Source organism: Leptodactylus fuscus, chromosome 1, assembly GCF_031893055.1.
Source record: "Leptodactylus fuscus isolate aLepFus1 chromosome 1, aLepFus1.hap2, whole genome shotgun sequence".
Lineage (NCBI taxonomy): Eukaryota > Metazoa > Chordata > Amphibia > Anura > Leptodactylidae > Leptodactylus > Leptodactylus fuscus.
Window position 1 is genome coordinate 329,431,920 of NC_134265.1, and position 22,273 is coordinate 329,454,192.

The following is a 22,273-nucleotide window of genomic DNA, read 5'->3' on the forward strand; positions in this document are numbered from 1 at the left end:
GTGTTATTCACTCTTGGTATAGCAGTGTTATCCAATTACAGTATGATGATATTATCCAGTCCTGGTATGAAGAATTGGCTGAGTTACGGGAAGGTGTTTTTGTTCAGTTATGGTAAGAGGGTGTTAACCAGATGCAGTATGGTGGTGTTATCCAGTTAGGTTAAGGGGGTGTTATCCAGTAAGTCAGTGATCAATAAAGTAACCTGTGCTATTGAGTCTATAAATATTACTCACACCGTTACACATGCAGATAAGCAGGAGGGTTTGGCGCAGTCTATTACAACTTTTTCTAACTCAGTAACCAGCGCATTATACAATTTGTCCACAAGATGTCAGTATTGTTCTATATAACTGAATGTCTCTCCCGCACAGCAGATGTCGCCCTTTTCATTTGCAATGTGTTTCTTGCTTCCCAGTCTACACCATGCAGTAGGTTTGGATATAATAGGGTTGATATTCATAGCTGATATGCATTGCTAAAAGACATATCACGGACCTATTCATATTAGTTGATATCCCGTGTGCCCCCGTGCAAGCTTTGAATGGGGTCCCCTACCTGATCCCTATGAGGTATTTTGAAAAACAGCAGTTAAAGGTGCTGCAGAAATGTCCCATAGACTTGAAAGGGTTACAGCTATAGTACTGGCTATTATCAAGGATACATTGGGTGAGCAGGTCAGTGCCTGGCATGTGAGCTGTGTGCTCTGGGAAACAACTGATCTGTGAGGACCCTGACAGTCAGACCCCCCACTGATCTAAAATGGATAGGCTTGTCTTCAAGACAGGCAATTCATAAGAAGTCAGTACGGAATCCAACACTTGGGGTCCTGCTGATCAGCGGTTTGCTGAGACGATTGTGAGAGTGCCGTGACCCCTTCACCATTTGCATTGCATGTCATCTGTTTTATAGTGACCGTGCAATGTAATTACATCCTGTTCACTTCTATAGGATGAGGATGTAATTACATTGCACGGCCGCTATAAAACAGATGGCATGCAATATAAATAGTGAAGGGGTCACGGCGCTCATACAAGTCTTGTGGCCCTTTCAAGCAACTGGGTCAGGGAAAATTAGATCAGCCAACCGCTGTCTCTTTTGTAAAGACAATACAATTTCGGCAGAGATCAGCGCTTATCTCTGCTGTCTGGTAAGTTCAGTACAGTAATAATTCAGTATAGAAATACGTGATGATGCATTGTCTTTACAAGTATCAGGCTTTCCTGACCCCTGTCATTATGCTGCGGAGCATCAGCCATCTACAGCTGGTCGTGAGCCCCTTAACCCCTCCGGGCCAATTATTATGCCCCTGCCTGATAGATTTCTGGCATGTAACTTTACATATGTACTTATATTACCCATGACATAAGAATTCTGGGACTGAATCTGGTAGGATAAGTCGGAGGTCCACCAAAAATAAGGCAGACTCTGTTTCATTCTGATATGACCCTGCTTTGTTTACGTGATTCCTTCAAGGGACTTATTTCATCCCACAGATGTGTCCTTCCTTACCTTCCCTCTTGGCCTTGTCTGTTATGAGTTGCAGTTTTTCAAGGGTTTTATGAGCTTTTTAAGATATTATATTGAGCCGCTTCTATAAGGAGAGAACCACCATTAAGGTGTGTGGAGTCTTATTAAGCCATGAGCGCTCCACTGTGCAAAGAAACATGGAGTGACGATATCCCCTCAACCCTGTCTAAGCCTCTCACCTCTGCCAGATCAGTCCTCTCTACGCCAAGCTGATGAGATGCAAATACATCGAAACGGCTGTCCTTGGCTGTGAAGACTGTAACTGGTATAATCCCAACATCATTGCAAACAAAGGCCTCTGAGAAGGTCGGCATGATGTTAAAGGGAGCGCCCTCTATAGGTGTGTTTGACTGAGACTCTGTCTTCCTAATTACATCATGGAAGATAGACTTGCACATTCTCAGTCGGCGCCCTCTATTGGTGTGTATACTTGAGGCACTGACATCCTAATTACATCATGGAAGTCAGATTTGCTTATTCTCACCAGTCACCCCACTGAGACATGTTACACACCCTCTGTCTTTCTCTCCATCTCTTGCAGATAGCTCCAGAGACAAAAGCAGTCATGAAATGGATGAGGAATATCCCATTTGTTTTGTCCGGTAGTCTTCACGGAGGCGACTTAGTTGTCAGTTACCCTTTTGACTTCTCAAAGCACCCCTTAGAAGAGAAAATGTATTCTCCCACCCCAGATGACAAGGTAAGAAGACGCCATGTAGCATAAGAACAATGGGGCAGATTTATAAAGACTAGAGTTTTGTATGCCAGTCTTAATAAAGGCCCCTGATGGGCACATGACACTGCCATAGGTAGACAGTCCTAAAAAACTATTAGCTAATAAATTGTATATTAAAGAGTATTTACAGGCTAAAATTTTGGATGACTGAGCCTAAGGAAAGGTCATTAATATCAGATTTTTGTGGGTATGGGTTTTGGACCCTCACCTATCAGCTGTTCTCAGTGGCTTCTACACAGAGAATGGAGCAGGAAGCAGATAGCGCTGTTCTGTGTGTAGTGGCTGAACTATGTTACTGCAGCCTAGATCACAGAGAACAGCGCTGTCTGCTTCCTGCTCCATTCTCTGTGTATCAGCCACTGAGAACAGCTGATCAATGGCGGTGCCTGGCTTCAGACCATCACCGATTATACCTTAAAGTGATGGGAGACTCATAATGTTATCCACTAATATATTTCCCATTCGCCAGGTATTCAAGATGCTATCAAAAACCTACGCTGCTTCTCATCCCAAAATGTCAGATCAGTCAACAGAGAGATGTGGTGGAAATTTTCTGAGCAAGGGGTCCATAATAAATGGGGCAGAATGGTACAGCTTCAGCGGCGGTAAGTTCTCTCCATTTATATCACTGGTGCTATAGTCAGCAAATGGAAACATCTTTATACAATTTATTGTCTTCACTGGAGTCATTTATTTTTCAGCTTCTTTTATCTCTGTTACTGCTGTTGATGGATCTTAATATGGCTTTATTTTAATCCTCTTCATTCTACATGGCAGTCTGTTTACACATGAACGTCTCTATGGCACCGGTTTTCACAGTAGGGATGGGATCATTATTGGGATTTCCCAGTAGGACACATTGGGAATTTCATCCCTATGTTAGAAGAATTGGGAAATGCTCCATTCACTTACATGGGAGTTCCACAAACAGAACAAGTAGGCATGCTGGGAGTTGTAGTTTTACACCAGTTGGTGTGCCGAAGGTTGCCTACCTATATAAAGTCCGCTGGGCGTCCATCAGTTTTCCCTCATTTTTATACTAAAACCGATGGAGAGAAAAGTCCTCCGATTTCTGGTGGTTTCTGTGGCAGAGTCTCCAATGGTGCAGATGTGATCCTAGCCTCCAGCCATGGTTCCTTAGAGGTTACCTCCACGGGGGATTTCCTCTCCTGAGTGCTATAGGATGACTCTTCGTGAGTTGGGGGTTTGCCGTGCTTGGTTCTTATCTCATGGCATTTGCCTGAACAATTAGTTTTTAAAGGGGTATTCCCACGTCGCATACTCACCAGTCTTCACTGCTGTAAAATCTTCTTTCTTCCTGGTTTCTTGCGTCATTTGGTGGGCGGGGTTTCATGCAACCTTCCATTTAGCTCCGCCCCCAAATTAGTGTGTAGGTCCGCCCAATGCATAGCGTGATCCTATGGGGCAGCTGAAGGGCCTGTGATGTCATCAAAGGTCCTCAAACACTATATGCACAATACTGCCTGTCTCTGCCATAATGAACACAATTGAATTAGCTAGCCTGATAACTGGGAGAACAGAAGACGAGTTCAGAAATGAAAGCAGCTCCTCTCCCCTATCTGAGAGCAGGACGTAGGTCACGTGGTGCAGACACAGGAATAGCTAGATACACAGGCTCGCTCCCTGCACTTAGCCCCTCCTCCCTCCCCCCTGAGAGCAGCAGATACATCACTTGACTTTTGAGCAGATAAGTCAAGGGCTGTGCCTACAATGAATTGAATAAAGTAAGATAGTGGACAAACAAAGCAGTTTTGCTGAAGCAGTGTATTTAGGAAAAGTCTTACATCCACATTAACAAGCAGTATAGATAGGATCCTTGTGATGGGACAACCCCTTTAAGTTATTGGTTCATGGCATTGGCCATAAGTGTGGAAATAAATAAATATAATAATAATAAAAAAATTATAAAGGGAGTGAGTTGAATGTAATAAAGCGTTACATATCCCATGATCCATTTGTCACTGTCACGGCTTTACATTTCCGGTTGCGTCAGGTGGACGTTGCAGGTAAGTTACTGTGAACTTATTTTAACTAATAGAGGAGGTTACACTACAAAAACTGTGATGTCTCAGGCCCAGTTCATATCTGCGCATGGGTTTCTGTTTGGGGAATTCGCTTGGGGACCTCCCTAATGGAAATCTAATCCGCATTAAAAAAAAAAGGCTACCTTAGGAAACCCACGGACCCCATAGACTATAATGGGGTCCGAGTGGTTTCCACATTAAAAATGCTGAGAGAAAAGTAATGCAGGGGCAAGGAGAGGGGAACGGAATCCCAAAACACAGATGTGAACTAGGCCTCAGCCACAGAGGCAGCAATTCACAAGAGGAAAGCACTGTATGATTCAGGTGACCCTAACCTATCTATATGCAGGCTGGGGAGGCATGCTGGACTCCGATAGACCCCCTTTAAATACTCTGCACTGCCCTGCTCCTTTGTGACATCACTGTGGACTCTGTTTCTTACTTACATGATGACTCTACCCCCATCACATGAAGTCCTGTCCTCAAGAACATAGCTCAGCACATTCATTGCTTCTTTGTTCCACATATTAACTGCAGATTTTAGACATAAAAGTAAACGAATTGCTCCAATTTGTCTTAAAAATGTGTTTATATTTCATTGTGTTCTTGTTCCACTATTAAAACCAAACAAATTAAAACCAGCGATCCTGACAAGTGGCTTTGTTTATCGCCACAGCACTCACTTGAACAAAGTGGTCTCTACAACCAGCTTATCTGTGGGAATCTCGATTGTTGGAACCGCAGTGGTCACATATTGTCCCGGAAAACTACATTAATACTCAATGAGCTGTGGCTTAAAGGGAGTCTGTCACCAGAATGGAGCATATCAACTGAGCCCTGCAGATAGATAGGTTAAGAGTCACCAGAACCCAGCATAACAACCCAACCCTGCAGATAGATAGGTTAGTGTCACCAGAACCAGCATATCACCCCAGCCCTGCAGATAGATAGGTTATTGTCACCAGAACCAGCATATCACCCCAGCCCTGCAGATAGATAGGTTAAGAGTCACCAGAACCCAGCATAACAACCCATCCCTGCAGATAGATAGGTTAAGAGTCACCAGAACCCAGCATAACAACCCATCCCTGCAGATAGATAGGTTAAGAGTCACCAGAACCAGCATATCAACGCAGCCCTGCACATAGATACCGTGTTTTCCCGATAGTAAGACACCCCCGATAGTAAGACGTAGTGGGACTTTTGGGGGGTGGGCTAATGTAAGACGTACCCCGAAAGTAAGACATAGTAAATGTCTAAAAGTAAAAGTAAGACATACCGTAGTAAACATAAGGTGCACCGGACAGCGCTGCGCCTTATAGTTCAGTGCGCCTTATAGTCCGGTGCGCCTTATATATGAACCTAGGCAGGACTATAAGGCGCATTACCCATGAGCGCCTTATAGTCCTGTCTAGGTTCATATATAAGGCGCACCGGATTATAAGGCGCAACGCTGTCCGGTGCGCCTTATATGTGATTGAAAGCGTCATCCATGACGCCCAAAGAAGACAACACAGAGGGGGCGGACGTAGCTCAGGAAGAAGGAGGTGCTGGCTATGGCAAAAGGTAGGAGACGAATAGCCTTTTTTAACGCTATTCCGACGTGGTGAGAGGAAAGAACTTCTTTTAATGGTAGAATCCCTTTAAGCGGCGGCCGTCGGCAAAGTCTGCCTGCCGCTTCCATACATTGCAATGGGAGCGCGCTATTCAAATAGTATTCGCGCATCTCTAACTTCAATTGTAAGAAGTTACAATTGAAGTTAGAGATGAACGAATACTATTTGAATAGCACACTCCCATTGCAATGTATGGAAGCAGACGGCGCTTAACTCCTCGCGTGCCGCCGCTTCAATCCATCAACCCCTGTCATTTTTTTTCCAATATAAGACATACCCCGAAAGTAAGACATAGTGGGACTTTTGGGGATAAAAAGAATATAGGACACTGTCTTACTTTCGGGGAAACACGGTAGGTTAGTGTCACCAGAACCAGCATATCAACCCAGCCCTGCAGATAGATGGATGTGGGTCATCAGAACCAGCATATCACCCCAGCCCTGCAGATAGATAGGTTAGTGTCACCTGTATCAAAAAGTGTTTTCCCCTTGTGAATCGTTGCCTCCATTGTTGAGATATTGCTGTTATTGTCAATATCCAAATGAGTATTTTGCAGCAACGAAGGCATTGTCATTGCTCCAAAGATGTTGCCAACACCCTTATTCTTCCTCATTTTTATATTGACAAAAATGTCAGGCACCGATTCACAAGGGGAAAACACCACTTGATTCGGGTGACATTAAAGGGATCCTATCATTCACACACTGTTTTTTCTAGGTACCACGTCGGAATAGCCTTAAGAAAGGCTATTCGTCTCCTACCTTTCGTTATCTTCTCCGTGCCGCCGTTCGCCTACAATCCCGGTTCTTATTGGTATGCAAATTAGCTCTCTCACAGCACTGGGGGCGGGCCCCAGCACTCAGACAGCACTGGGGGCGTCCACAATGCTGCGAGAGAATTCTCTCCAGCGCCACCTCCATCTTCTTCAGCAGCGTCATCTTCAGCCTCTTCTTCCGGCGGTGGCTTGTAACTTTAAGGCCTCGGGCCTTGGGCAGAGCAGACTGTGCATGCCCACAAGCCACGAGAAAATGGCCACTTACAATACTGTTTTCTCGTGGCCTGTGGGTATGCGCAGTCTGCTCTGCCCAAGGCCCAAGGCCTAGAAGTTACAAGCCACCGCCGGAAGCAGAGGCTGAAGAGGACGTTCCTGACAAAGGAGGCGGCGCTGGAGAGAGTTCTCTCGTAGCATTGGGGACGCCCCCACTGCTGTCTGAGCGCTGGGGCCCACCCCCAGTGCTGCAAGAGAGCTAATTTGCATACTGATAAGAATCGGGATTGTAGGCGAACAACGGCATGGAGAAGACAACGAAAGGTCGGAGACGGGTAGCCTTTCTTAAGGTTATTCCGACATGGTACCTAGAAAAAATAGTGTGTGAATGATAGGATCCCTTTAACCTATCTATCTGAAGGGTTAATATGCTGGGTTTTGGTGAGTCCCTTCAAGATGCGCCAAAAGATGCGTAACATTTGCTTATTTTTAATGCATGCTGGCACATCTTAAGCCACAACCCATTGAGTGTCAGGCCTCACGCACAAGACCAAGTGTGCCGGTATATCGGATGACATCCAAGCGCTATTTGTCCCCCATTGACTTTGACCCATCTGGAGCACCTCAGTAGACACACTTGGTTATCTTCATGAGACCTCAAGCTGCCCACTTATTTATTCCAACAAATGTGCCCTCATTCTGGTGTCTTTACCTTAGTACCTCTCGGCCTTCCTTGTGGGATAACAAAGAGATAAAACATAAGGGTTGGTTTATGGAGAACAAGCTGGAGGATCTCTGTAGGAACGTTGGTCAGTGGTCTTCAGTCATATCCTTCATAACCACATGTCAAAAAATTCTTTCCTAGGAATGCCAGACTACAGTTATCTGCACACAAATTGTTTTGAACTGACCCTGGAGCTGGGATGTGACAAGTTCCCGACTGAGGACGAACTGTATCCTGCCTGGCAAGACAATAAAGAATCTCTGCTGAGTCTAATTGAAATGGTACAGCGCAGCGCTTCAGCATGCCGAACTATGACAAAATATTTCACTAGTATGTCAAGTCTCACTATTAGTGAATGAGAATAGACGGCGGGGGAGGGGAGGGGTGCGTTCATCAGCCCGCTCCGCTCATTGACAACACTCCTCATTGATAGTTGAGGCATGGGCCCGTGTTCTGGGGAGGGGATTTAATGGAAACAAATTCCAGATATAACCTGTGTCATTATGCTTTTCCTCGGCTCGGATTCTGCCAATTGCACATTCTTTTGCACCAATGGGGATTCTTTTTCATCTTTTTCCAAATAGCATCACATTTTAGACAGGGTCGTCCACGGACTGAAAAGTCTAACACATTTTCACATTCAATTCCTTCAAAGTAGTCATTCATTAAATGGCCGCAACCTGGGAACGCAGAATAATCTGGGCAGAGCATTTAGATGTAAAGGTTCCCAGGAGACCATTTTACTTCAATCCCTATGGCTCCGCATCTTAGATACATTCCTCTATGTTTTCATCAGACCTATATAGATGTTAAGAAAGTCTTCAAGTAACAATATGGGTAGAAGATACAAAGACGTAGACTTAAAGGGGATGGATAATAATGACAAGGCCTCATGCACACGACCATGTGTTATCCTGTTTTTTCCTGGATAGCACAATGACCCATTCATTTCAATGGGTCCATGCATAGTACCATGTTTTCCACGGGTTTGTATTCATGAGCATGTCCTATTCTAGTCTTAGTATGGACTAGCCCACAGAAGCCTACGGGACACAGAACACAACAGACGTGTACGTGATGCCTTAATACAATGTGCATATGGGCTGGACTGGGCTCCATGGCCCCATAGTGGCCCTTTCACACAGTATTATGGCCCATTGTGGACCACCCATGAACAATTGTTATACTCTGGGGTCTTTTCAGGCCCCAGAGTATAATGATCGGAGACCCAGCGGAGGATACAAACATAAAAAGCAATGTTACTTACCTCTTCCTGGCTCCGGCGCACTCCCTGATCTTCAATGTTGTACCAGATGTCACGTGAGCCAGGGCGGTGTCGAGACGCATAATGATGCTGGCCTGGCCCACGTGACTTCTGGAACGTCACTGTCACGGAGCAAAGGTATACGTCTTCCTCCGGATGGTCTTTTGAATCAACACGGACGCAAGAGGTCGGGAGACAACAGCAATTTATTGTAATCCACAAAGTTAGTAGCCGGCGGCGGTCACATCAACCGTAATAACAATAAGTCCACAGAAGTCACAATCCAATGATAGCTTTGGTTCCTTGGTCCTGTAACTAAATCCTGGCTCTCTGCAGAGCTGTGCACAGGCCGGCTAACACATACTAACTCCAGCTACAACTATATACTAAGACTGTTACACCTATATCTGTGGGTGGGAAGGGCTGAGTCACAGATCCTTCCCCCCTCACCTATACCAAGGAGAGCAGACTCCCTGTCTACTATGGACAATGCACCATCCAACATCTTCTTGGAGACACTGAGCAGATTATCTCCACCCATTGTCCTCACTGGTCCTCACTAGTTAGAGGTATTTGCATACAATGTGCTAACACACTAGACCCTAATCAGCCAACTACACATTGATGTATATAACAGGTTAGAGAATACATTCCACATGAAATATATATTACACATTGCCTATAGTATAGACTCTAACCATCCCGTGACAACCCCTCCCCCTCTCAAAACATGTGCATGACACAATTGGCCTACACAGGTAAATTGGGGAATGCACATCAGTCTCTATAGCTCATATGTCCTCCTGCCGGGATAACCCATCCGCGTTCTGGTGTTGGTTCCCTCGGCGGTACTGAATGGTAAAGTTGTAGGGTTGAAGGGCTGGCATCTGGCAGAAAATCCGGTCGATCCATGTTGGCGTCTCTCTGAGCTTGGCTTCGGGTCACTGCTCCCACAAAGTGGCACTGTAGATTTCCAACATCATTGCCTAACAGAACATCGGCCGGCAGCCCGCTCATCACACCAATTGTGCATAGTTTTGGTCCATAACCATAGTCGAGTTCCACGTTAGCTTTAGGAATACGTCTCCGAGTACCTCCTGCCAACTCGATAGAAAGGCCAGGGCCCTCCTCTAGGGCCTCGGGTCGAACTACTCGGGGGTCTGCTACCGTTAGGAAAGCTCCCGAGTCCCGGAATCCAACAACTGTTCGGCCATCCAGTAGGACCTCCTGCAAGTGCTTCCTCTGAATGTTTGCGGGATGTGTGGCGGAAGGCTGAATCCCATAGACCCCTGGAGGTGGAACAGATGGGTCATTCATGGAGTCATCTGGAAATGGGGCCAAACTTTCTGTCCTAGGGGTGGTTCCCAGGTAGTGAATAGGCCGGGATGCCACGGTGGCCCGTGCCCCCATGTTAACAGGGCAACTAGCTTGCAAATGTCCAGGCCGCCCGCACCCAAAACATCTGCACTCTAGCATTCTTCCAGTAGGTCGTTGTCTAGGGACAGGGTTGTTCATAGCTGGAGGCCGATGGGCTGGGGCAGGGGTAGAGGGGGAATTGTAATCCTGAGGCCGGACACGAAAGGTGGGTGGCTGGCTGAAGGGTGTCTGGCGGACTGTGGTAGTTTTCTGCTCCTCTGCAAACAACCTCTTCCACTGCGGCTTGATGGTCAGGCCCTCATCTGCAAGGGAAGCAGCTTGCTCCACTGTGGCTGGGTTCCGTTCCAGCACCCACTCACGGATCTCAGCGGGGCACTGGGAAAAGAACTGTTCCTTAAGTATGACTTGGAGGATCTTATCGACTGTGACAGCCTCCTCTCCTTCTAGCCAGCGCTTGCATGCTTGCTTCAACTTGTGGGCGAACATGTGGAAGGAGCTTCCCCCATTGTAAGACAAAGAGCGGAACTGAACTCGGTAGGTCTCTGGAGTGACTGCATAATACTTCTGCACCGCTCTTTTAATGGCCTCATAGTCCTGCTGATCACTAGGGTCCATGGCTCTGAGAGCTTCCGCAGCCCCATCTCGTAGGTGCCCCACCAGATACCGGACCCAATCCTTCTCTGGGACTTCCATCAGGCGGCACTGGTGTTCGAAGTCCTGAAAATATCCATCAACATCCCCAGCCGCTTCATCAAAGGTCTTGAAGTGTTTATGGGAGACATATGGTGGTTCTCTCACTGTTGGGCTGGGGGTCGACGTTTGATTATAATTCCTCATAGTTATCTCAGCCATTCGCATTTCATGCGCCATTCTTTCCTTTTCATGCGCCATTCTCTGTTCCTCCTTCTCCGTTTCCTGAGCCCTCTGTAATGCTCTACTCCTTTGCTCTGCAGTTGCTCCTAGCCCCAGCACTGCCAATTCCTCCTCATACAAAACAACCCATCTGCTCTTTTGGGTCTGTACCTGCCACTCCTGTATCTCTACTGTCTCCTGGGGGCAGCCCTCTTCATGGTCGCTTTGCAGGGTCATCTCCTCCAGTGCCTCGATCAGTTGATCTTTCGTTCTTCCCTGGTAACTCAGGTTTAGTTCCCGGGCCCTTACTTGTAGACTTGCCATAGTCCAGTTCCTGTATTCTGAGGTTGTGGCTCCATTAATCGCTGGGCTGCTGTAGTCCATCTCGCTGTCCGCTGTTGATCCCACCGCTGCCACCAGTTGTCACGGAGCAAAGGTATACGTCTTCCTCCGGATGGTCTTTTGAATCAACACGGACGCAAGAGGTCGGGAGACAACAGCAATTTATTGTAATCCACAAAGTTAGTAGCCGGCGGCGGTCACATCAACCGTAATAACAATAAGTCCACAGAAGTCACAATCCAATGATAGCTTTGGTTCCTTGGTCCTGTAACTAAATCCTGGCTCTCTGCAGAGCTGTGCACAGGCCGGCTAACACATACTAACTCCAGCTACAACTATATACTAAGACTGTTACACCTATATCTGTGGGTGGGAAGGGCTGAGTCACAGATCCTTCCCCCCTCACCTATACCAAGGAGAGCAGACTCCCTGTCTACTATGGACAATGCACCATCCAACATCTTCTTGGAGACACTGAGCAGATTATCTCCACCCATTGTCCTCACTGGTCCTCACTAGTTAGAGGTATTTGCATACAATGTGCTAACACACTAGACCCTAATCAGCCAACTACACATTGATGTATATAACAGGTTAGAGAATACATTCCACATGAAATATATATTACACATTGCCTATAGTATAGACTCTAACCATCCCGTGACAGTCACCATACAGGCCTGCAGATTGCCAGAGCTCAGGAGAGTATAATGATAGCAGTGTTTGTGGGGTTTGCAGGTATGCGGCCTTACATACTGATCCCCACTCCTGCTCAGAGCCGCATCCGCAGAAGGCAACCGTGAGCAGGAACGGGGATCTGTAAGTAAATAGGGCCAATTACCTGCTGGGGTTTCTCCTATTAAAAAAGAACAAAAAACATCAAGGGCCCACTGGACCCCTAAAGTCCCGAGCCCTGTGGCAGCCACTACTGCTGCTACCCCATACCCCCAGTATTTATGCCACTGTATGGATGTTAAAGAAGCAGGTCCTTCACTTGTGGCTATCCTCTGTGAGTCAGAATGGAGACTTACCATCTAAGAGCATCACTCTTCAGATCCCAGTCTGTCCATCTATTACATGGTTAACAATTTATTTTAATGGTCTACATGTAATACTACATTTCTCCTGCAGTGGCCACTATAGGAAAAATGTAGTGTTAGCTGATCCCTATAGATTTCTAAAGCTAGACTCATGACTATTAGCAAATGCTACTTCTTTAGCTACCAAAATTCAAAGGAGAAGCAATTCTTGTAAAAAAAAAATTTGTTTTTAATGACTTTGCAACTTTGTGATATATTTCAAAAATTGTTTGTTTCCCCAGCATGCTTATACCGTAAGTGCTAACTGTTTTTGTACATGTCCTCTGGGGAAAAAAAGTTTACATGGCTTATACTAAAGCTAAATTATTCAGGTTTTTAATTATGATAGTCATTCAGATTCTCATCTGTGGGTTCCAAGATCCATTTACAAATGTTTTTTTTTAGGATAGTCTATTTTTTCTTGTGGGATTCTGGCTATTTTCTTACAAGCATTTTTGTAAATTCATGCAATAGCCTAGAAGTTTTGTAGCCTCTGTCACTCCTATGGAGCTTGGAACTTAATTGCTTTGATGAGGTCCACATAGTGGTGGTGGCCATTTTCTTGGAGGTCTTGGAGATCCTTCCAAGAACATAAGTATCCGAAAGTTGAAATCCAACTGTGCAATCCTTATCTCCCCCGACATCTTAGCAGATTGCCAGGGGCAAATATCACTATAACAACAAAGATATATACAGTGAAAACCTCTCTAAAAGACGACCTATTTGAGGAGATCACCCTCACGTAGACGAGATTTTTATGGGACAGGTTTTCCACATCTCTGTCTTCCGTAGATATTTGTTTGCTCTTGGAAAGTACCATTTTACTAGAAAACCATTTTCACTGGAATTTTTGGTGTCAAATACTATTTGAAACAATGGTACTTCACTCCAAGTAAAGGGTGCTCCGAGGAAGGGTTCTCCAATCTTATCAAAAACAAAAAGTGCACCCAAGGTAGACTTAAAGGGATTCTACCATTAAAAAACTATTTTTTCTAGGTAACACGTCGGAATAGAATTTAGAAAGGCTATTCGTCTCCTACCTTTGGAAGTGCTCTCCGCTGCGCCGTTCGTTCGAAATACCGGTTTTTACCGATATGCTAATTAGTTCCCTTGCAGCGATGAGGGCGTCCCCCAGCGCAGGAGATGCGAGGGGGGCGTCCCCATTGCGGCTCGAAAACCGACTGCAGCGCCGCCTCTATGTTCTTCTGTATCCTCCCCTTCTTTCTTCAGCTTGATGTAGGACGCCTGCGCAGTACGCTCTGTTCGGCAAACTTTGCCGAACGTACTGCGCATGTCCGTGGCCATAGTGCCGACACCTCAATTTCGCGCATGCGCAGTACGTTCCTCGAAGTCTTCGCCGAACAGAGCGTACTGCGAACTAATTAGCATACCGGTACAAACCGGTATTTCGAACGAACGGCACGGCGGAGAGCACTTCCAAAGGTAGGAGACGAATAGCCTTTCTAAAGGCTATTCCGAAGTGTTACCGAGAAAAAATAGTTTTTTAATGGTAGAATCCCTTTAAAGAATTGATTTACTTGTTATGGTACATGGCACATAGGAGAGATTACATATATTCTATCCAGTACTAGCAACATCTGTCCTAGACTTTATCCAATCTGGTAGGACATGTTGTGTATGATGTTATCCAGGATGCATATAAGCAAGGATGGCAGTGCCAGCTATATCCAGGCTTGTTTGGACGAAGAGTCTAGATTAGAGCTGAGCGAATACTGTTCGGATCAGCCAATCCGAACTGCACGCTCCATAGAAATGAATGGATGCACCTGGTACTTCCGCTTTGACGTCAGCCGGCCGCTTAACCCCCCACGTGCCGGCTACGTCCATTCATTTCTATGCGAGCGTGCTGTTCGGATTGGCTGATCTGAACAGTACTCGCTCATCTCTAGTCTAGATAAGTCTACTTCTGATCCAGCCAACCCGGTTTATCCAAGTCCTAGCACTTGATAAAGTCATATGCGATTTAATAAAGGTCCCGGACGGATCAAAATGTTGTCTACGACTCTGCATAAAAATCCATCTGGATGTTGATGCATTCTGAATGGACTATATGTAATATCACGCCTACATGCCATATGCTGGGATTAAAAAAAAATTATTTTTGCATCAATTCTTTCAGCTTTCTGTGACGTAAAATTCAGAGCATATCGGGAAAAATTTAGCATTACTGATAATTCAGTTGGTTTCATATAAAAACTGTGCTTGCTTTTACCCCAAAATATTTGATAACATTTTTGATAAAATGTTTGATTAAAATTTCTCTTAGCAAAAATTAAATTGACAATTGTATTTTCTTTTGATATATTGAAAAATGTTTAAAAAATTTGAAATTGAACAAATTTGTCATTTTAATTTCTGCTAACAGTATAAATTATTTTTAGATGGCTTTGCTTATCTTTCTACTCGGCTCAGAATATCCCAAGATGAGGGTGATAACTAAGGCTAGGTTCACACCAGTGCTTGGTTTCTGTTCGGGATTTCCATCCCCAAATCTGTTTGAAAAATGCAGAGAAAAAAAGTAGGAATTTTCTCTCTGTATGGAAATGTGATTTATCCCATTATAGTAACCGCTAGTAATGAGCGAGTAATATTCGATCGAATACCTCGCCGGCATAGGTATGCGTGTAATCGTCCAAACTCCAAGGGGTTAAATGCTTCATATATTCGGTGTTCGGCCGATTACATGCATACCTATGCTGGGAAGGTATTCAATCAAATGTGTTTAACCCCTTGGCGTTCGGCCGATTACATGCATACCTATGCCGGCGAGGTATTCGATCGAATACTACTCGCTCATCACTAGTAACCACTTTTCAAGGAGATTGGGTTTCCATTTTTTGAATACTCAAGTGGAGGTGAGAACTAGAGATGAGCGAACAGTAAAATGTTCGAGGTTCAATGTTCGTTTCGAGTAGCCCCTCAATATTTGACTACTCGAATCGAATATCGAACCCTATTATAATCTATGGGGGTGAAAATGCTCGTTTCAGGGGTAGGCAACGTTCGATCAAATTATACTTACCAAGTCCACCAGTGAGGGTCGGGCTGGATCCTCCGAGAAGTCTTCTCCTTGCAGCGTCCCCGCAGCGTCTTCCAGCTCTTCATTCACTCTGCCAGGCATCGGGCCTGGGCAGAGCCGACTGCGCATGTCCGCACTACAAGCGATGCCTGGCAGAGTGAATGAAGAGCCGGAAGACGCCGCGGGGGAGCTGCACGGAGAAGACTTCTAAAGGTAGGAGAAGAACCAGCGTTGATTGGCCGACTGTATAGCAATCAGCCAATCAATGCTGGTTCTGCATCGAACTTTTACATTCGAACAGCGAGTGGTACTCGATCAAGTACGAGTATTTTGAATACTGTAGTATTCGATCGAATACCTACTTGATCGAGTACTACTCGCTCATCTCTAGTGAAAACCTAATGTAACCCCCCCCCCCCCCCCAAAAAAAAAAAAGCAAGAAAAAACTTTTGGCCAAAACAAGTTTATTTCTAAAGCTGGTCATGTTGCGCCTCTTAATTTGGTCGATCTTAACACAGGAAATTTTTTATTTTCTATCAAAACTTTTAATATTCACATCAATCTAATATTTAATTTTTTTAAATTCTACTTTTTGAAAAATTGAGGTAGATGCGAATCCTCCCACAAACCGAGCTTTGGTCTTCTACCTTTTTATTATTCTAGTCGTGTAACATTTCGGGATCCCTGTGGTTATTTAACACATCTTGTAAAAGAGTAACAGACGGACTAACAATTTCCTGAAAAATTTGCATGCACGATTTTTGGTGGTTGGTTACATTTACTTTTCTTCTGTAATCCAAGTCAGTTGTGGAAGTCCAGAATCTCATGTACTTTTTCCTTGTTTCCGTCTATAAAGTCAACCGGTGTTGGAATTTAGTCCAAATTTTTTTTTCCAATTGATGGAGTTATTAGAATTTTACGGCTAAGGTAAAAGTAGGGTAAACACCTCGGAAAGGTCTAATTGTAAGCAGAGATGTCCTTGTATCGGGTTGCATGTTTGGTTTTTATTCGTCCTACTTACTGCTTCCATGAAGTCTAGACATGGTTTGAGGTTTTATGATTATGACCGACCATTGTCCCAGATCCACCAGCCATATTTAATTCGGTAATTATGAGCCGCTACTGGGGATGTTATATCTATTATAAATCTCTTGTTAGGGTGTTAAAGGTTAAGTGATGTTTCATATTATTGTAACTAGAGTTGTAACTCCAGGGGAACCGTTTCTGAAAATCTGCACAACACATGGTGAATAGATCATGGCTGGTCACGAGTCAGACGTTAGCTTGGGTCGGTCGATTTGCATTTCCTCTCACGTGAGTAGTTTGGTTACATAAATGGTCCAGAGTCAGGTTAAGCACTGAGAATATAAGCTTACTGTGCCGAAAGGAAGCTTAATGATTTCCTTTATAGAGGAAAAGAGAATGGATGTACTGAGGAAGCAAGATGGACAGCTCAGAATTTAAAGCTTTTACCTGCAGGCATGTGTAATTGATAGCTTGTACATGGAGAAGTAAAGTTCCTGCTGCAGCCAAGGAAAGACTATGAATAACTGAATAACTTATACAGCAATTTTACTTAACAAAAATCCCCTTGATGTACATGCAATGTGTGGGAAATCACTTAAAGGGAACCAGTGAGATTCTGCAGGTTTTATATTGCTGGTATAGTTTAGCTTGGTCTTAAAGGGTTTTTGCAGCCCCTAATGGATGACCCAGGATAGATAATCTATATGTGATCTGCGGGGGTCTTATACTTGGCCCCTGCACAGATCAGCTCTTCTAGCAGTGGCAGGACATGGACATGTAGTGGATGTTCCTATTCAAGTAATCGGAGTGGAGCTGCAGTTCCCCGAAGCCACCACTAGACAGTGGACGGAGCTGTAGCTCTGCGCCTATTTCTAGGATAGGAGCACATCGTGTCCACTAAGGCAGAGTTCACACGGGGTATTTTGGTCAGGATTTTGAGGCCGTATTCGCCTCATAATCCTGACCAAAAAGACAGCTCCCATTGATTTCAATGGGAGCCGGTCGTTTCTTTTTTCCGGGAGCCGTTCGTTCTGGCTCCCGGAAAAAAAAAATGGACATGCTCATTCTTCAGGCGGATTGTGCCTTGCGAATCTGCCTGAAGACACTCCCGACTAGGCCCATTCATTTGGGCCTAATCCGGATCGCAGTGCCGTGACTGGATGCCAGTGCACTGCACCGGCATCCAGACGCGGCTGCCCCATATTTTGGACTGGAACCTGAGGCGGCCTCCATGTCAAATTCTGATCCAAAATATTCCGTCTGAACTCCGTCTGAGTCTGTCTCCGTCTGAGCCTAAGATGCCAGTTCTTGGAGGCTCCTGGATCAGCTGGTCTGTGTGGGTCCGAGTGTTGAATCCCCACATGTCATCAGTATTAAATATCTATTTGGGGCTGGAAAACCCCTTGGTGATGACCTATCCTAAAGATAGGTCATCAATTTAAAATCCATAGGAATCCGACACCACGGAACCCTGCGGATCAGTTTTTTGAAGCAGAAACGGTGCTTTACAGGCCATCTGTCTGATTGATGAGCATGTCAAGCGAAAAGGCTGAGCTGTCATACAAGTACAACTGCTGTCCAAATATATGAATAGGCTGCTCAAATAGGTGATCAACTGGGGATCCAGGTGTAGGACCCTTGCCGATCTTTAATTGATGGCCAATCCAATGGATAGTTCATCAATTATTTAGCCTGGAAAACCCATATCAGGTTGTGTTCACATCTGCATTGCGCCGTGTGTGTCCAACTTTTTTGTTCAGCAGTTTCAGTTTTACAGAACCCATCCAACATATTCCGTTATAGTTAATGTAATCCATTGGGCTCCATATGTGACCGCTATTGTACTCAGACAAACCAGTACCATGGAAAGGACAAAACTAGTGTGAACGTTGAACATACTACAAAGATGATACTGCAGTTATCGGGGCATAGACTAAAGACATTGGTCTCAATCCATTTTATTAAAATGATACCCTGATGATAAACTAATCACATAGTTTACCACTGCAGAAAACCTCATTATCAACAGAAATGGCAGAAAGTGTTACATTTCCCTACAGCGCCCCCATTAGTGAAAGGAAGCGTTACACAGTTTTCATTAAAATCAATGAAACCCCTGTGTCATAGATGTACTTGCTGAGTCCTCCAGAGAGAGAGAGATGGTCTGGCTATTAGATGAGGGTCCTGAACTGGGACTTGATTAACCCAACCATGCAGATAGATAGGATAGGGTCACCTGAATAAAACATGGTTTTCCCCTTGTGAAATGGAGCCTCCATTGGCAAGATATTGGTTAGATATTTAGAGCAATGAGGGTATTGCCATTTCTGCAAAGAAGTGACCATAACCTATCTATCTGAGGGTCTGGATTCTGGTAACAGACTTCCTTGCCCACATGGGCATCTTCATCCAATTTTGTATCATAATGTTATGTTTTCCAAAATATACATAAAAAAACACATTTGTGGCTGGAAACTGTGACCTGAGGAAAGACAGAACCAAACATCACCTCCTAAAATATTACACTGTTTTCATACATACCACTTAAAGGGGCTATCCAGGAATTTCACAAATCGTGGAGGAGGTTGGGGAAGGTCAAACATAAAAAAAAATACTCATTTTCCCCCAGTGCCCCAGTGTCTGTCACTGCAGTCCATTTCGGAACGTACCATGAAGCCGCTGCCAGAAGTCCTGCGTCAAATGTGACCACTGAGTCCATGTAGCGGCCTCATGGAAGGAACCGGTGAAGTGATTGGCCTCTGTGGTCACGTGTGGCGGTTTCTTGGCGTGTGCTGCAGACACTGGAGCCCCAGGGACAGGTGAGTGTGATTTTTTTTTTTAAGGTTTCACCTTCCTCTACCTCCTCCAGGATTTGTGAAATTCCCAGATGCCATTAAGTGCTATGTATGAAAGAAGTAAATCTTATATTAGAAGATGTTTGATTCTGTTACAAAATTACATGAAGGTGCCCATGTGGACAAGGGAGTCTGTTATCCTCAGGTAGGTTAGGGTTTTTGTGTTTCTTCCTTGGACTCTTCTGGGATTTGGGAAGTTTTTGAGATCTGGTAAGATTGTGTGGAGATTAGATGTGGACCTATACATCTTATCATGCCTCTTCTAGAAATAATACACCACTAAATGGAGGTCATACCCTCTATGGCTGTCAAGATGGCTGATAACATTACAAAGGGTTTCTTTATCTCCCCTTGAGGTCATTGGAGGTTGTACAGGGGTGAGATGATAGTAAGGGGTCATGTACTTTCTCCCTGCTCTCACTTGCAGCTTCATCTCCCCTCTTCCCTACCCTGGTACAGGAAGTAAAACTTTTCATCCTTCCGCCTAACCAAACTGGTGCTGCACCCAAAATATGTCACCGGTAAATGGATTAACTTTTGCAAATTTAAACATCCTATCTTTGACCTTATTTGTATCTATCCCGAGCTACGATGGTTACTTCTTGTTGACTGTCTGTAGTTGAGTTTTTATGTCTTCACATTACTTTAACTAACAGTGAAGCTATTGATACAGTCGGCGACCTCGCTGGAGCGCTGGAGGCTCTCAGTGCAGAACATTAATGTTCCTTGTGGCAAGTTTTATTACAACATAAGTACTACAGTTCAGACCACCAAGCCCATTCCATTTTACAGCTCTCCAGTGAAACTTTGTCTTGGTGAGTCCAATAAGGCCGGATAAAATCCATACACATTACACAGTAAAGCTTTCAAGATTAAAGATTTGAGGAGTGGAGACACAGAGAAAGTCTAGCCCGTATACAGCAGGGCTCTGATAAAATCCGCTGATACCGTTCAGCCAATTACTTTATCTATTGCTAAAAATTTGCCAAGACCAATCTAGAATATTACACATGGATGTGCAACAGATCCACTTCTCGGGATGTGAGATACCTGCTAGATCGATTATCTCCACGCTGGATGAAACGGTTTCATGTAATTATTTTACGTCTTTATAGAAGCTTGTTTAGGAAAGTGCAGTACTTAAATAAAGTGTCTGGGATGACAGTTCTAAAGTCAATAATCCCAGCTACACTGAGCAGACAATGCGAATTAGCCTTCTATTTGGCAGACTAAAGGACTCAATGAAATTCATTTGGGTTCTCGTTTTAAAAGTTTTATTCAGAATAGATATGTCAAGTAGAGTATTCGATATTATGAGCTCTGTCTTAGGGAGTCCAAAGGTTGCAGTCACATGTGGGACACCTTCAAAAAGTTGTCCTAATTCTCCCGATCCTGCCATATACATATACGATTGTTTCGGTCAAACATGAAGGTGTCTGAATGTGGCAATAAAAGTAAGCCATTACCAGAAACCTTAGGGCCCCTTCACACGGCGTAAGCACTCGGCTCATTCCGAGCCGTACACGTGAGCGCTTCTAAACACTTCCCATTCACTTCAATGGGAGCGCTCGTAAAGCCGGCTTTACGCGCACTCCCATTGAAGTGAATGGGAAGTGTTTAGAAGCGTTCGTAAAGCCGGCTTTATGCACACTCCCATTGAAGTGAATGGGAAGTGTTTAGAAGCGCTCGCGTGTACGGCTCGGAATGAGCCGAGTGCTTACACTGTGTGAAGGGGCCCTTACATCCACTTAAAACATGGTCATTAAAAATGGTGATACATCTTCAAAAAGTTGTCCTAATTCTCCCACTCTCTCCATGCACATACACGTTCTTTTCAGCCAAGTTTGAAGGTGTTCTGAATGTGGCAAGAAGAGTAAGCCATTGCCAGACACCTAACATGCCTTGAGAACTTAAGGATTGAGCATATTGAAATTCGACATGTCCAGTCTTTCTTTGATGCGTAAAAGTTTTTGGTTTTTTTTGCAATAGAAATGTCAAGTAGAGTATATGGTATCAGGAGCATGTTTAGTCCCAGTTTGTAGTCTTACAGAGTGCAGAGGTTGCCGTCACACCAGGGACCTGGTCATTAAACATGGCCGAACATCTTCAAAAAGCTGTCACCGGAACACCAATTCTCCCAGTCCCTCCATACACATACACGCTTGTTTTGTCCAAGATTGAGCCACTGCCAGACACCTTTGGCGGTTCCTTACATCCCATAAGAACAAAGGGATTAGGCATGTTGCAGTTCAATTTCATGATCTTTCAGATCTTGTTGATGGAGAATTGACACCCCCCCTCCCCACTCACAAAGAATAGACTACCTATGCCATCAAAATTGGTGGGTTGGGTTGAGGAGGCCCATACGTAGCAGCTATTTTTATTTTCTTATATACATGATACTTTTGCCATAGGTTTTGTTCATGCTGTAGTCCCTTCATTTCATGGATACAGTAACTTTTTATTCATTTTTCACTTTCTAACACTATACATTCTGTACTTTAACCTGACGAAAGCCTTCATTGTCTACCGTGTTCTTATTAGGTGCATCGTGGTATTAAAGGAGTAGTCAAGGACGAACATGGAAATCCAATCAAGAATGCTCGAATCTCAGTGAAAGGAATTCGCCATGATATAACTACAGGTATTGGAGCATACAGCGTGATATAGATATCAATCCTTAGAGAGATAGAGATAAAGTCCCATCTGTCCTGAGAGTCATGGGTCTCAGAGGTGGCCCCGGTTCTAAGATTCCCAACCAGAGCATTCATCTTACAATGAAATGGAGAGGTGACGGTAAT

The 22,273-nt window shown here is 44.5% G+C and overlaps 1 protein-coding gene across 2 annotated transcripts in view; it reads left to right on the forward strand.

Annotated features, from left to right (window-relative positions):
• Positions 1–22,273, forward strand: part of CPZ (carboxypeptidase Z) — a 48,037-nt gene that overhangs the window by 23,819 nt on the left and 1,945 nt on the right. For both annotated transcript variants that reach the window (XM_075260735.1, XM_075260725.1), the window contains 4 exons: positions 2,070–2,228; positions 2,734–2,869; positions 7,779–7,918; positions 22,017–22,116. In XM_075260735.1, coding sequence (XP_075116836.1) covers positions 2,070–2,228; positions 2,734–2,869; positions 7,779–7,918; positions 22,017–22,116 — 535 coding nt within the window. The remainder of the gene's footprint in view (positions 1–2,069; positions 2,229–2,733; positions 2,870–7,778; positions 7,919–22,016; positions 22,117–22,273) is intronic.